The sequence below is a fragment of the Bos taurus genome, unplaced genomic scaffold (assembly GCF_002263795.3).
Source record: "Bos taurus isolate L1 Dominette 01449 registration number 42190680 breed Hereford unplaced genomic scaffold, ARS-UCD2.0 contig_X_unplaced, whole genome shotgun sequence".
Lineage (NCBI taxonomy): Eukaryota > Metazoa > Chordata > Mammalia > Artiodactyla > Bovidae > Bos > Bos taurus.
In genome coordinates, this window is record NW_020192294.1 from 222372 (window position 1) to 236451 (window position 14080).

At 40.2% G+C, this 14080-nt stretch overlaps 1 protein-coding gene across 1 annotated transcript in view; it reads left to right on the plus strand.

The window, feature by feature from the left end:
- Positions 1-14080, plus strand: part of ARHGAP6 (Rho GTPase activating protein 6) — a gene marked incomplete at its 5' end in the record, with an annotated part of 87763 nt that overhangs the window by 34710 nt on the left and 38973 nt on the right. The window contains 4 exon segments of the mRNA NM_001191354.1: positions 2378-2634; positions 5108-5303; positions 10841-10896; positions 13671-13821. Of these exon segments, the coding sequence (NP_001178283.1) occupies positions 2378-2634; positions 5108-5303; positions 10841-10896; positions 13671-13821 (660 nt within the window).

Genomic DNA, 14080 nt, shown 5'->3' on the forward strand with positions numbered 1-14080 from the left:
ACAGATACCGAAGGAAACCGTATTTCTCTTTTTTTGCCAAGGATATTAGAAATCTCTAGCCGAAGCTGGTTGGTTCCCTTTATATGGATAACATGTCTCAAAAAGAAATCAATACTCCTCATGTCATATTAAATCCCTGTTATGAATATACCTACTTGAGCAGACACAGGTCATTTGATATATTTATCAATGTCCTTTCTGGTGTTATTACTCTCCAAAAGTTTTTATGTATTCCAAATAGCTATCAGCCTTGCCATATACATGTTCCTAGACTTGCCCAACCTTTCTGAAGGAAAACTATTTGATTATTCCCATAGACAAGATAGCACTGATAAACACAATAAATCCTGAGCTGCCTGTTTGGTCTCTAATTTTGCTAGTAGTGAAAATGACCTTTTTTTACCAGCAGTGACTATTGGATCTTACTACCCTGTCCACATTGATCCTCAAAACAAATGCCTAAATTATTTTTTGTATCATCATGTGTCGACTAGTTTGGTGATAGAGGGTGAGAAGCAGCCTCTGAAAATCCAGAAATGTGGAAGTTTTGATTTTTCACTTCAAAATAAATTGCATGTTTTGACAGAACAAGAGGTGCAGACTTTTCAAGTGCCATTTCTGCTTTTACTGCAGATTTGAGTACTAGCCCGGTGATGTTCAAGCTGTTGCCATGGATCAAAGGGGAAAACCTTTTAGAGCCTCTTTCCACGTGATTTAATGTTCGCCTTTTCAACCTTTGAATTGTTTTCCCTTGATCATTCTGGTTTTATTCACAAGGGTTATAAAAACAAGGGTGAGGCTAGACTCCAGTTTCTGCTGCTAGGAGATGTAATTTTGAGCCTCACAGAAATAATCCATTTAATTTAATTTTTAATGCTTTTCAGCATGAATGTAAAGTATTACCAATAAAATGCCTGGCCCTAAGGACTGGTGTGCTTACAATGTATGTGTATACAAATGGATTTACTCTAGAGATCCAGAATGCGACTGTCTCCATCTCCGTGATGCTCCTTCCCCAAAATTGTCCTTCCTGGAGGATGTAACAAATTATATCCTGGGCCCTTCACCAGATAGTTGGTGCTGAGAACCCACTTCTTTGTGTGGCCAGGAGAATGGCTTGAATGTAGATCACGAGAGTGACAGCACAAACCCAGCAACTGGAGGCAGCATGTGGGGACAAAAAACACAAAGAAAGAACTGAACAAACTCCTTCCCCAGCTGCTCCTCTGCCTCTTGGGTTGTCATTTCAGGCGCTGGTCTTTGACTTGGAACCTCGAAGTGTAACCACTTACTTGAATTTCAGGCTTTCTGCATCTCTCTTAACAGCCCGTGTGGTGGTGGTTTAGTCAATCAGTTGTGTCTGACTCTTTTGAGACCTCGTAGACTATAGCGCACCAGGCTCCGCTGTCCATGGGATTCTCCAGGCAAGAATACTGGAGTGAGTTGCAATGCCCTCCTCCAGGGGCTCTTCCCTACGCAGAGGGGATCGAATCCAGGTCTCCTGCATTGGCAGGCGGGTTCTTTATCACTGAGTCACCAAGGAAGCCAGTATAGCACATGATAGACTCAATTATAATTATTTATGTATATGATTCTCTACTCCCTTACCCCACCCCACATTCTGAAGCCTACAAGAGCATACTCCCCACTGCATAGCTTGACACAGTACATATAGGTATTCAGTAAGTGCCTGTTGAATAAATGTATATGCACAGAGTCTTCTCAGGCCTTGTAAGCTTTGGGGGTTCTTGAGACATCAATCAAAGACTTAAGTCTGTAAAATGGTGTACTTATGAGGGGGCTTCCCTGATAGCTCAGTTAGTAAAGAACCTGCCTGCAATGCAGGAGACCCCAGTTCGATTCCTGGGTCAAGAAGATCCACTGGAAAAGGAATAGGCCACCCACTCTAGTATTCTTGGGCTTCCCTTGTGGCTCAGCTAGTAAAGAATGCGCCTGATGCTGGAGACCTGGGTTCAATCCCTAGGTTGGAAAGATCCCCTGGAGAAGGGAAAGACTACTCACTCCAGTATTCTGCCCTGGAGAATTCCATGGCCTGTATAGACCATGTTCATCCTATCAAAAATGTCACCTTTCTTTATAAAGTTATTTCCTTTAAACATTCTTGAGATACATGGAGAAAAGCTGGAAGCCTAGATTTCTAAAACCCTTGTTCTTTAAACAAACTGACTTTCTTTTACTGAGATAGAAACTTTGGCCTCCCTGACAAACCCAAAAGTCACCTCTATATTTTTGGGATGAATCAGTTCTTCAGAAAATAGTCATTTGAATATGTCTGCCCTTCAGTCTGCAACATGACTGAGAGTCTTCCCTGGTCTGCTCTTCCTCTGAAAGTGAATGTTTGTTCTTTTGATTCCAGAGTTCATCCCACAAGCGTTTGGAATGCCCTTATCCCAAGTTATCGCAAATGACCGGGCCTATAAACTCAAGCAGGACTCGCAGAGGGACGAGCACAAGGATGCCTCCGATTTTGTGGCTTCCCTCCTCCCATTTGGAAATAAAAGACAAAACAAAGAACTCTCAAGCAGTAACTCATCTCTCAGCTCCACCTCGGAAACACCAAATGAGTCAACGTCTCCCAATACCCCGGAGCCGGCTCCTCGGCCCAGGAGGAGGGTGAGTTGGCCAGTGTTTTCTCTGACACTGAAGTTAGGACAACGGAAAAGCTCTAAGGTTATTCTCTGAGTCTTGGCTTATGTGAAAACTGGAAATACAGTTTGTGTCCAAGTATCTGTCAACAACCCCGTTCAGGGAGAATTTGCGCTGGCCCCGAGACACCTGACACACCCTCACAACCTTTCCCTGACCCCTTTCAAAGGTGTTGGGTGCCTCTCCTTGGTTACCCATGATATTCAGAACATTCTACAACATCACCACTGATCCTGCTCTAGTGTGATCTTCTGTTGTTACCAGAATTTCCGGTGAGACTGTGAGGCTTGAGGGCAGGGCCAAGTGTTTTTGTTAATCTCTTCACTCATCTAAGAACTATGCCTGGCTAAGTAAATTTGCTACTGGTCTTCATAAGCAGGGCTTCCCTGGTGGCTCAGATGATAAAGAAGCTGCCTGCAATGCAGGAGACTCAGGTTCGACCCCTGGGTGGGGGAGATCCCCTGGAGAAGGGAATGGCTACCCATTCCAGTATTCTTACCTGGAGAATCCCATGGACAGAGAAGCCTGGCAGGCTGCAGTCCATGGGGTTGTTGCCAAGCATCAAACAGGACTGAGCTACTAACACTTACTTACACTTACTTTATAAACAATGAGATTTTTTCTTATCAATAGGGCGTGGGTTTTTTCTCCAACATAACTGTAGAAACACACACACATATCCTCTTTCAAATCAATACTGTAATAACATGGTAGGTAGTGCTAGTGGTAAAGAACCCGCCTGCCAATTCAGGAGATATAAGAGACATGGGTTTGATCCCTGAGTCAGGAAGATTCCCCTGGAGGAGGGCATGACAACCCACTCCAGTATTCTTGCCTGGAGAATCCCATGGACAGAGGAACTTGACGGGCTGCAGTTCATGGGGTCACAAAGAGTCAGACACAGTTGAAGCAACTTAGCATAGCACACAGTAATATGGCTCCATTTATTAAGTGAGTACTGTGTTCCAGGCACCGTGCTATTATCTAGCACTTCAGATTTCACATTTCAATCCAGGAAAGCTGAGTTTCTAGGCAAATTGGTTGATGATTAGCTGAATCAGGAGATAAATATCTCTGAAACTTCCTGGGTCACTGAGAGATCTCTCCTTTTCCTCTTGCCTGAAAGCCCAAATCTGCCATCTCCAGCCATCAACTCTTACCCTAGTTAAAACCCCAGACACTTTCCAGTTAACATCCACAATGCTCAGTCAGCCTCCAACATTTAGAACCTCTCCAAGATTCAGGGGCACCTGAGCCACCCACCGGTGTTTCCAGGGTTTCCCTGTGTTTACCATTGAAGAAATGACAGCATCCTGGAATATTTGAATTTGCATGATGGAAGTGTTCTTCCAGTCCCATCATAATCTCTCAGACTGTGTGTATAAGTCTACAAGGCAATGACACCGAAATGCCATGTATGAGCTTTCTGAGACTCTAGAGCCCAGGCAATGGGCCTCCCCAATGCCCTCCCCTCTGTCCAGGCCTTGCTAGGACAGCAGCTGCCAACCTCTTCCTCTAGGTTTCATCAAAGAGTGGGTGGCCATACAGACATCATGGGTGCCCTGTGCCCTTACCCTCAGCTCTTAACCATTCCTAGCGTTCCAGCCTTTTTTCCACCTGTCATTGACCTCATCTCTTGGCTGGAGGCTCTCTCTGATGGCCAGAGACACCCACCCGTGCAGATGACAGCCTGCAAGTAGGAAGACATTAATGTCGCCTCCCTACCCCTGCCAGAAGTTGCCCTTAATCAGTGACTCTGGAGACTTGTGGTAAATACTTCAGCTCCCTCGCTCCTTAGCAGGAATAGCTCTGAGGTACATGACTGACACGATCGTCCAGATTCCCAGGGCAGTTGGGCTCTAGCTGCGCACAGGTTTGTCACGGGCTTGGCGAGGCTCCCTTTGCTGGCTGCCTTCACTTGCCTTTCTCATTTCCCCACTCCCCTACAGCTATCTCCTGGGACTGTTCCCCTAATAAAATACATTGTGCCACTTCTGGGGAAAACCAAACTAAGACTGTTTATGGAATCCTATTTTAAAATCTACTTTCTAGAGCCATAGTTGAATTGTTGTTGTTTTTTTATAATTCACAAGCGTTCTCTGACTTTACCTCATTCATCAAGTATGTGATATTTTTTTTCTTGTTTCAAGGAATGAAGTGGTTGGGTCAAACTATTTTAATTGTATGTTTGCCATCTCTTGTCTTCCATTTGGAAAAAGTTGTCTATTGTTGAAATTGTAACTGTCAGTACCTTACCCCATGTCGTGAAGGTTTCCCAACTTTTTCAAAAGGTGTTTGGTTTTTTCCTTTTAAAATAGAAACAGCACAATTAAACAGTATAATTTTAAGTGGGCAAAAGTATTTATTGGACAGCATTGGGCGAAGCAGTTTTTATTTTCTCCATCTGTACTCTTTGTTCATGTCTGTATATAATTTGCAGGGTGCAATGTCAGTGGATTCTATCACCGATCTTGATGACAATCAGTCTCGACTGCTGGAAGCATTACAGCTCTCCTTGCCTGCTGAGGCTCAAAATAAAAAAGAAAAAGCCAGAGATAAGAAACTCAGCCTGAATCCTATTTACAGGCAGGTCCCGAGGCTGGTGGACAGCTGCTGTCAACATCTTGAAAAACATGGTAAGCAGAGTTGTGTGTCAGCAATCAAGTACTTTCACGTATTCAAGCATCATTCATTTAAACATTCAATTTCAATTCTATATTCATTTGATCAGGCTCTAGATCGAAATTTCCTTTGTGAAGAAAGTTTACATAGTGTTGGCATAACCCCAGTAGGGATAAACAAGATATGAGGGGGGATAAACTTGATGATATTCAAACTCCCTAGAGCCAAAGAGTCCTCAGAAGTGACACTGGAGACAGGAAATTGAAGGGAGGACAAGGCGTGTTGGGCTGGGTTATCCTCTGCTGCTGCTGCTAAGTCACTTCAGTCGTGTCCGACCCTGTGCGACCCCATAGACGGCAGCCCACCAGACTCCCCTGTCCCTGGGATTCTCCAGGCAAGAACACTGGAGTGGGTTGCCATTTCCTTCTCCAATGCAGGAAAGTGAAAAGTAAAAATGAAGTCGCTCAGTCATGTCTGACTTTTAGTGAACCCATGGACTGCAGCCTACCAGGCTCCTCCATCCATGGGATTTTCCAGGCAAGAGTACTGGAGTGGGGTGCCATTGCCTTCTCCGGGGTTATCCTCAGGACCTCAGGACCTCCTTTAAACAAAGCAGAGCCACTTCTATGTTCTTTACATGTTGAGGTTACTCAAGGCTTCCTTTAAAAGAAAGAATCAACTTCTTAAAAGAAGAGACCGGGAAACCATTCCTTAAGTGAATAGAAAGTATGTAGTTTTGGACAATAGTTTTCTCTATTGTTATTTGCATTTTTGTGGAAAGATGTCCACTTAAAATTTCTTCATCGTACCCCTTTTGGCAAATCAGTTCCACTTAATATGCTGACTTTAAAGCTATGTACAGTTCTTTAAAATCTTTGTTGAACTTTAGACTTTTGGCTCATCAAACTGCCATGTCTACAACCTGAATTTGTTTGCTATCACGTTAGCATGCATTTTATGGAATGAGAAGAGTTTATTAATTGCTTCTTTTTTCCAGTTTTATTTAGAAATAATTCACATACATCACTGTAATTACCTTTTTACTATAAAAGTGATGTACTCATCATAATAAAGAAAACAGAAACAGAAAAACAAATCCTGAAGATATATAGACATAACTACATTAACATTCTCATCTATTTCTAATAAAAGTGGGGCTTTACAAAAATTAATCAATTTGTTATATATGGAAATCACTAGATAACATACATATGAGTGACTTAATATAATTAATATGTATGAAAACTTTGCTTATACAAAATTTTAATATGTAGATGTATGTATGTATGTTCATGTGTTTGTTTATCTGTGTCTTCTCCTTAGAAGATAAACTAGACATCAAGAAAAGTATCTTAGACATTTGGAATTCCCAAAACTTAGTATCATGATAACAATGTAAATGTTCAATCAGTATTACATGAACAAAATTATTTTTCAAAATAGCTTAGCAAGTAAAGAGTTCAGTACCATAAATACATAAATTCAGCCTATACTTTGCTACGAGGTAGAAAAAGCGACTCATACTTTTATAATTATAATTTTTCCTTGTAAGGAATGTAGAGAGTAACCATAGGCACTTTAAAGAACTCTAAATGAGAAAATTCTACTCCAATCATGCAAAATTGCAGTGACAGTTTGAGTAACTGCTTTTGTGAAAGAAAACTTGGCACGTCTTTATATTTTCTGTTGGAAAATAAATTTTCATGAATTTTACTCTGTGAAATAGCATTTCCTTTAAGATTACTGAAAAACAGGGCAGTTCATGGGGTGGGGGTGGGGTGGGAAATAGTTTCAGTGCACTTGAGGGCCTAAAGGAAAGAAGATAACCTGCATGGTCTTTCAAGATCCTGATTCTGTTCTGAGTTTCCACGATGCTTAGACCAAATGGCTCTGGAAAAAATAAGAGACAGGCTCAAATTCAAACAGATATTAATCTTAATCACAAAAAAAGGGCAAACTTCAAAAGCAATTTTTGTAAGACTTTATTTGCCAGTTTTTGAAATGGATAGCAGAGAGTTTGAGTCACTTTAGCCTTATAGATATTTGTCAAAGATCTTTTCATTCTCTCTCAAATCAGTCTTGGACTTACACACTCAATAATAAAACAAAACAAAACAAAAAATGGAGAGAGAGGGAAAAAAAATAAACCGGTCTTGGACAGTAGTCTTGACTCCATCTATATTCGTGTACACTACCCTTCCCCACTTTTACTTCACCAAATGCTTTCTCTACTATTAGGCCAGACTTCCTTAACCATCCTTGCTTTCTCTGAACCACACATTTCAAACAAAAACAAACAAACAAACAAAAAACCAGACAACATAACAAAGAGTCAGACTCTCCTCTGTCTCGGATTTAGGCTGAGTTGGGGGCGGGGTGCCGATTTATTATGCCTGCCCTCCTTACTTGAATTCCCTAAGCCTGAGATTCAGGTGGCCGGGGTCTAGTTCCCATTCCAGTAAAGGGGAGGAAAAGGAGAGAAAAGTGATTGCATCAATTTCTGGGACAGTGTACAGCAATGTCATATTTCTTTCCCAGATCTACGACTTTTCTGATGGACACCTGTTTTTTCTCAGTGACTGTCTCAAGTCAAGGTTACTGAATGCCTGGACTGCATCTTCTTGAGGAAAATGACTCTAAAGCTTATATCAGAGAATGGCATTGGCTATCTGAAGGCTGTCATCTGCTCTGCCTAAAAATTAATTAATTAAAAACTTAGATTATAATCAATACATAGAAATTACAGTAATCAATCACTAGCTATTAATTGTTATTTTCAAAATCACGGTCACCTTTACTGAGTGGAAAAGTACTATAATTGAGGAAATAATGACATAGAAATAGGCATTTCTGCCCAGACTGTAGGGATTCAAGCAAAGGAATAGTCTCACGTGGGAAGAAAGTGCCCTTATGTGATATCTCACTTATGTAGAAATTTCAGCTATTTGGAAACCATTGAACCAACAAGAAAATAATGCAGCCAAAATTAAAATTGTGAAGTCATACTATTATAATAAGGGCTTACCAACTGTCTCAGTGGTAAAGAATCTGCCTGCCAATGCAGGAGACGTAGGTTTGATCCTTGGGTCAGGAAGATCCCCTGGAGAAGGAAATGGCAACCCACTCCAGTATTCTTGCCTGGAGAATCCCATGGATGGAGGAGCCTGGTGGACTGCAGTCCATGGGGTCACAAAGAGTCGGACACGACTGAACAACTGAGCACAACACAGCACTATTAAAATAAAGTTTTCTGTTTTGCATGGAAATTCTCATTTAGACCAGTCAGGGCCTATATCTCTCTGTAGGTGCCATATACAAGTCTATGCATTTTATATGCATTGATTAATTGAATCATTGAACAACTTTTGAAGCGGATACTTATTATGCTCATCTTGTAGATAAAGAAATATAATTCTGTGTTTGATTCTAATATGTACTTGTGCAAATCAGCAATGACTAGCCTCTCAGCATGATTCTCTCAAATTATTCTGGAAATTCAGAATAACACGTATAAGATATAAAAGTGATAAAAAGTCCATTTTTTTATATTATATTTTTGGATATTTTTGCGTATTATATTTTCTAACTGAGAAACTCTAGAAAACCAATTTTAAAAGTCTTATACCTAATACACAATGTGGCAAGACCATAAAATAAATATACAAAAATATATCCACGTCTTCTATAAGAGCAATAATATTATGTACTATACCAATAAAATAATTCATTTATATTAATATCAAACATACAGTATAGCTAGAATACCTGAAATAAGAAGAAACTTCTGTGAAAAAAACTGCAAAGCTTTACCAAGAGACATTAAGGAATTAAGAAACAAAGTATGATGTCTACTTTGTTTCAGGATGGAAAGAAATAATGTTATTAAGATTTTAAACTCTTTCCAATTTAATTATATACTGGACTAGTCAGAACTCTTTCAGTGGCAAGAGAAGAACCCAGATAAAAATAGATTAAGCAAAGCATACACCCCCCTCCCCCACCAAAATCCCATTTACATACTGGGAGTCTGAATGTTTTATCTAGATTCAGGATCAGACAGATTCAGGATGCAAATGATGTTTGCTGGCCCGTTTACTATGTTTTCATGGTCTGTTGACTCTCACACCAGCCCTCTTCGTGTGGCAGCAAAACAGACATGGGCAGTTACAATCTGGCATTGCCCTTATCCCAAATGAAGAGAAAGTGAGCCAGCAATGAAGCAGTAAATGTAGGTGATGATCAGCAGTGGCAGTGACTGATGGCTTGCATAGGAAAATAAGTCCTTCACACATTCTCTGCCCCCTTAAAAGAAGTGCGTAATAGCTCTTGTGAAGTAGTCTTGCCCCCAAATTCTAAGCGTAATAAGAGAAAACTCTATCTCTTTAGAGGAAATAAAGGGGAGAAAGGAACTTATAAACGGCACTGCAGAGTGTCTTCATCCAAACAGTGAGGGAATCTACGGTGGGAAATCAGTGCTATATCTTCATCAAACCAATTATGACAAGGAAAATGTATAAACAGCCAGGGGGGGAAACACACATTAAGAGACTGCAAGGCGCACCAACCGATCACAGTTGGTGAACCTTATCTGAATGTTGACTGGATATTTAATGATACTGAGGAACTACTGTTGACCTTTCTAATTTGTGATCAATTGTTTAAGAGACCTAATTTTTTGGAGCAAGGCTTCTCAGCCTTGGCACTACTGACATTTAGGACTAGATAAATCTTCTTGATGCACTGGTCCCATAATCCCATTTCTAAGACATGCTCTCAAGAGAATCAGAAATGTAAACTGAGACGGATGTGCAGAGTTGTTCCTAATCGGCAAGTTATGGTATCAGAACAAGTGCATATGTGTTCGTGGAACGTATATTGTCATTCAGAGGAGAATATGAAGTGAATTTTGGCACATTCATGTAATAGAGTATTTTGTATCCATTTTAAGTAACATTTACACAAAATTTTTACTGGCTTAAAAAATTCTTGTGACATAATATTAAGTAAATGCAGCAGCATTTCCTCTCTCTATATATAATTTTTTCATGGAGAAAAGACTGTATAGAAATAAATCAAAATATTAAATCATTACTTCTACACCAGGTATTTTTAAAGTATATCATTTTTTACACATTATAGATTTTCTTTCATAAGTACCTGCTTTAATTATGATCAGTGAGGCAAGAAATATCTATCTTCAAATTGATAAAGGGCTGGAAATTCATAGAAAGCTCATGTTTAATTATTCTGTATAATGAAGAAAATGTTACAGTATTTTTTTCATATGGAGAAAGTGTGGAAATACATAATATCACAAGAATAATGTTTAACCAGAAGTGTTTAATGTAAAATGATCCTGGTGCTAGCAGGGCTAACTTCTAGGTACCTGGTGAATCCAGCATGGCATAAATAAGCATTAGTGCATTGCTGTCAAGTCACCATTACCCTGCATGTTGCAGCGTGGTATTGGCATTCTGTTTTATATCTATTTTGATTTGCTCCAGTTTGAAACCATAAAACAGGACTGAAGATTTTGTTTCCTTATTTGCAGGCCTCCAGACAGTGGGGATATTCCGAGTTGGAAGCTCAAAAAAGAGAGTGAGACAAGTAAGTGAAAAGTGGAGATGATATTGTACATTTCACTTGACTTTTAGGTGAATTACCTTGTGCAAAGTTCGAGCTTATGCAAATTCATTTCTGAATATCTTTTCTGCGATTATAGTATAATTGAGTCCCAAGAAGTAAAAGGTGAACTCAGAAGCTCAGAAAGATTCAGGATCATACAATTGAAAGCACAACATCTATACGTGCCCCTGGCATGTACAACAAAACAAAACTAATTTATAAACATTTTATTGACACTGTAAATTCAGGAGATTCAGAGCGTACCTGATCAGTAAGTGAAAATAAACAGAAAACAATTATATAGTACCCATTTCTACTAAAATGCAATATGAGTGATCCCGTTAATATCTCTTCTGTGAAAATGCTACATTTATAGCTTTAACTTCTCAAAAATAATGGTATTAATTTTCTATGGAACCATTGATTCCCCAATTCATCTTCCATGTAGGGATTGTACCCCTCAGTTTCCTTCAACACTTTCCAGATTTCTTGCAAAAGAAGTTTGGTATTAGAGCTTCAGAAGCAGGTTCCTATGATTAGACAGATATCTGTGTTCATGACAGCTTCATAAAAGACAAACCTTCCTTTGAGAAAAGAATTCATATGTTGGCTAAAAGAAAATTAAAATATTATTTTCCCTCTGTTGGTTCCAACAGAAAGAAGTAAGGAACCCAGCAATTCAAAAATGAAGCCAAATGAAAATAATTTTAGTTGGATGAAGCTGAAGAAACGATATTTGTTCATATTATTGAAACTAAGTGAAATAAATGCCTTCTTGTGTCTTTTCTTGTCCAGACAAAAGGGGTTTTTCAAAAGAAGTATGTTTTCTGTTTGGTTGGTTGGTTGGTTTTATTTATAATAGTCACTTAAGAGACTACTGAACAACATTTAACATTTCACAATAGGACTAGCAGGAAGAAGATAGCATAGTAACATTTCTTAGGCCTCCTGTGCAGAGCTGCAGAATATTTTCAAAAACGTTACCTCACTGAATTCGCCCACCAGCTGAGAGACAAAGCCTTTTCACCCACTTCTGAGGCTTAGAGAGATAAAGACATTTAATTCAAGACACACAGTTTAGATCAAGCTCTTTCCACAGTCCTTTCTTTCGGCACGCGCACGCATGTATGTGTGTGTGTTCTCGCTCAGAAAAGTAACACAGTATGTTTGAATGGTCACGAATAGGGGTGGTGCCAATGGAAGCCTGCTTCGTTCTGGCTGCCTGGTGCACACTAAGGGCGAGTGACCCGGAATTGATGAGCCATTCAGGACAGTAATGGCCATTCTTATCAGGTGGCGAGGTGGCTAGTGACAGACATTATTCCTCAGATATATCTTTATTCACCCAAGGGAAAACCTTCGTATGGAGATTTGCTTATGGACTCTCCAAAAAAAAAAAAAAAAAAATATATATATATATATATATATATATAATAATAAGTGGTCAGATTTCAAGCATGAAGTATGCTCCACCTCACCATTGATGGTGTTATATCACTTCATAACCCTCTACACTTTTTCTTCAGAACAACTGTCACAGTATTAAGAGCTAATTAGTGATTGATGACGTTACCAGTTTATCACCTGACTGAGAGCTGGAGGAGGGGAAGGGCTTTGCCTCCTGACTCATCACCGCATTTTGAGGACCTTTACCAAGGCCTGGTACGCAGCAGATGGGCAGCACATCTGTCCTGAATGAGTGACAGAGCACACGAACACTTACAGAAGTTTACTGCCTAGAGCAGATTCATAAACTCACTGACTGATTTTAACATCAGAGAACAATACCTAAGAGAAGTTGAGCTGTCCGAGATGAAAGTAGGGTGTAGAGTTATGACTTCCTTCTGGCTATTGTGTTTTCCTACTGTGATAAATGCTAAAGGAGCGAGGATAATGATGAAGGCAGGCAAACTTCCTGGAAAATGTTAATAAAGCTACTTTGACAAATCTAAGACAGATTTTATTTAGTTATTGTCACCCTTCAAGCCTCAGAGAAACAAATGGTTTCTCAGGGTGTTTAATTTCATTGTTTGCAGAAAAATCTCTTTGCTTCCTTGTCTAGTATTTGTGGAAAATGTCAGAATTCCAACGTGGTAAAATTGCTGACATGCAAAACTGCTATACAATGGATTAATTCCTCCCTCCCACAGTCAGAGTTGACCTAACCCCTTAGCTCTTCCTCCCAACCTTCTGGATGTCGTTATCAAGCCCTGCTGCTTGTGTCATTAACAGTAAACCCACATACTTTTATTTAATAATGCATTTCCTATGTGTGTGTATATATATGTATATATATATATGAAAGTGAAAGTGTTAGTCACTCAGTTGTGTCCAACTCTTTGTGACCCCCTGGACTGTAGCCCGTCAGGCTTCTCTGTCCATGGGATTCTCCAGGCAAAAATACTGGAGTGGGTTGCCATTCCCTTCTCCAGGGGATCTTCCCGACCCAGGGATTGAACCCAGGTCTCCTGCATTGCAGGCAGATTCTTTACAGTCTTAGCCACCAGGTGGCTATAGATATATACACATATATATGGGCTTATATCGGCTTCTCTGATGGCTATATAGTGAAACTAACACTTTCACTTCATTTATTCAGGGCTGGGTTTGCGTTGTTTGCTTCTCCTTCCTGGGGTCTGGGCGGGGTCTGGGTAAACCTACTCCTCGAGGCTGCGTGTCACAGCCCTTCTTTTGCTGGGCACTGAATGTTGAGGTGTGCTGTTCTGAGACTGCCACTGGAACCGTTGTCTTTCCAGCTACGTGAGGAGTTTGACCGTGGGGTTGATGTCTCCCTGGAGGAAGAGCACAGCGTCCATGATGTGGCTGCCTTGTTGAAGGAGTTCCTAAGGGACATGCCAGACCCCCTGCTCACCAGGGAGCTGTACACAGCTTTCATCAACACCCTCTGTATGTAACCCAGTCATCTGCAGGAATGTCTTACTGGGATGTCCCACTCACTCATCAAAACCTTGTGCATATGTTTCCTAATAGCTATTTTGACCTGATTTATCTATCTCTAATGATCGGGCTATTGGGGGAATTTTCTGAGACTTACCCTGGGGAGAATTGGCAGGAAGAAAGTTGCCATGAATCAAATGGAAGTAGCCAAGAAACACTGGGGATGCCTTCAGAAGACTCTAGGATAGTAGAAAGTGCTACAAACTGA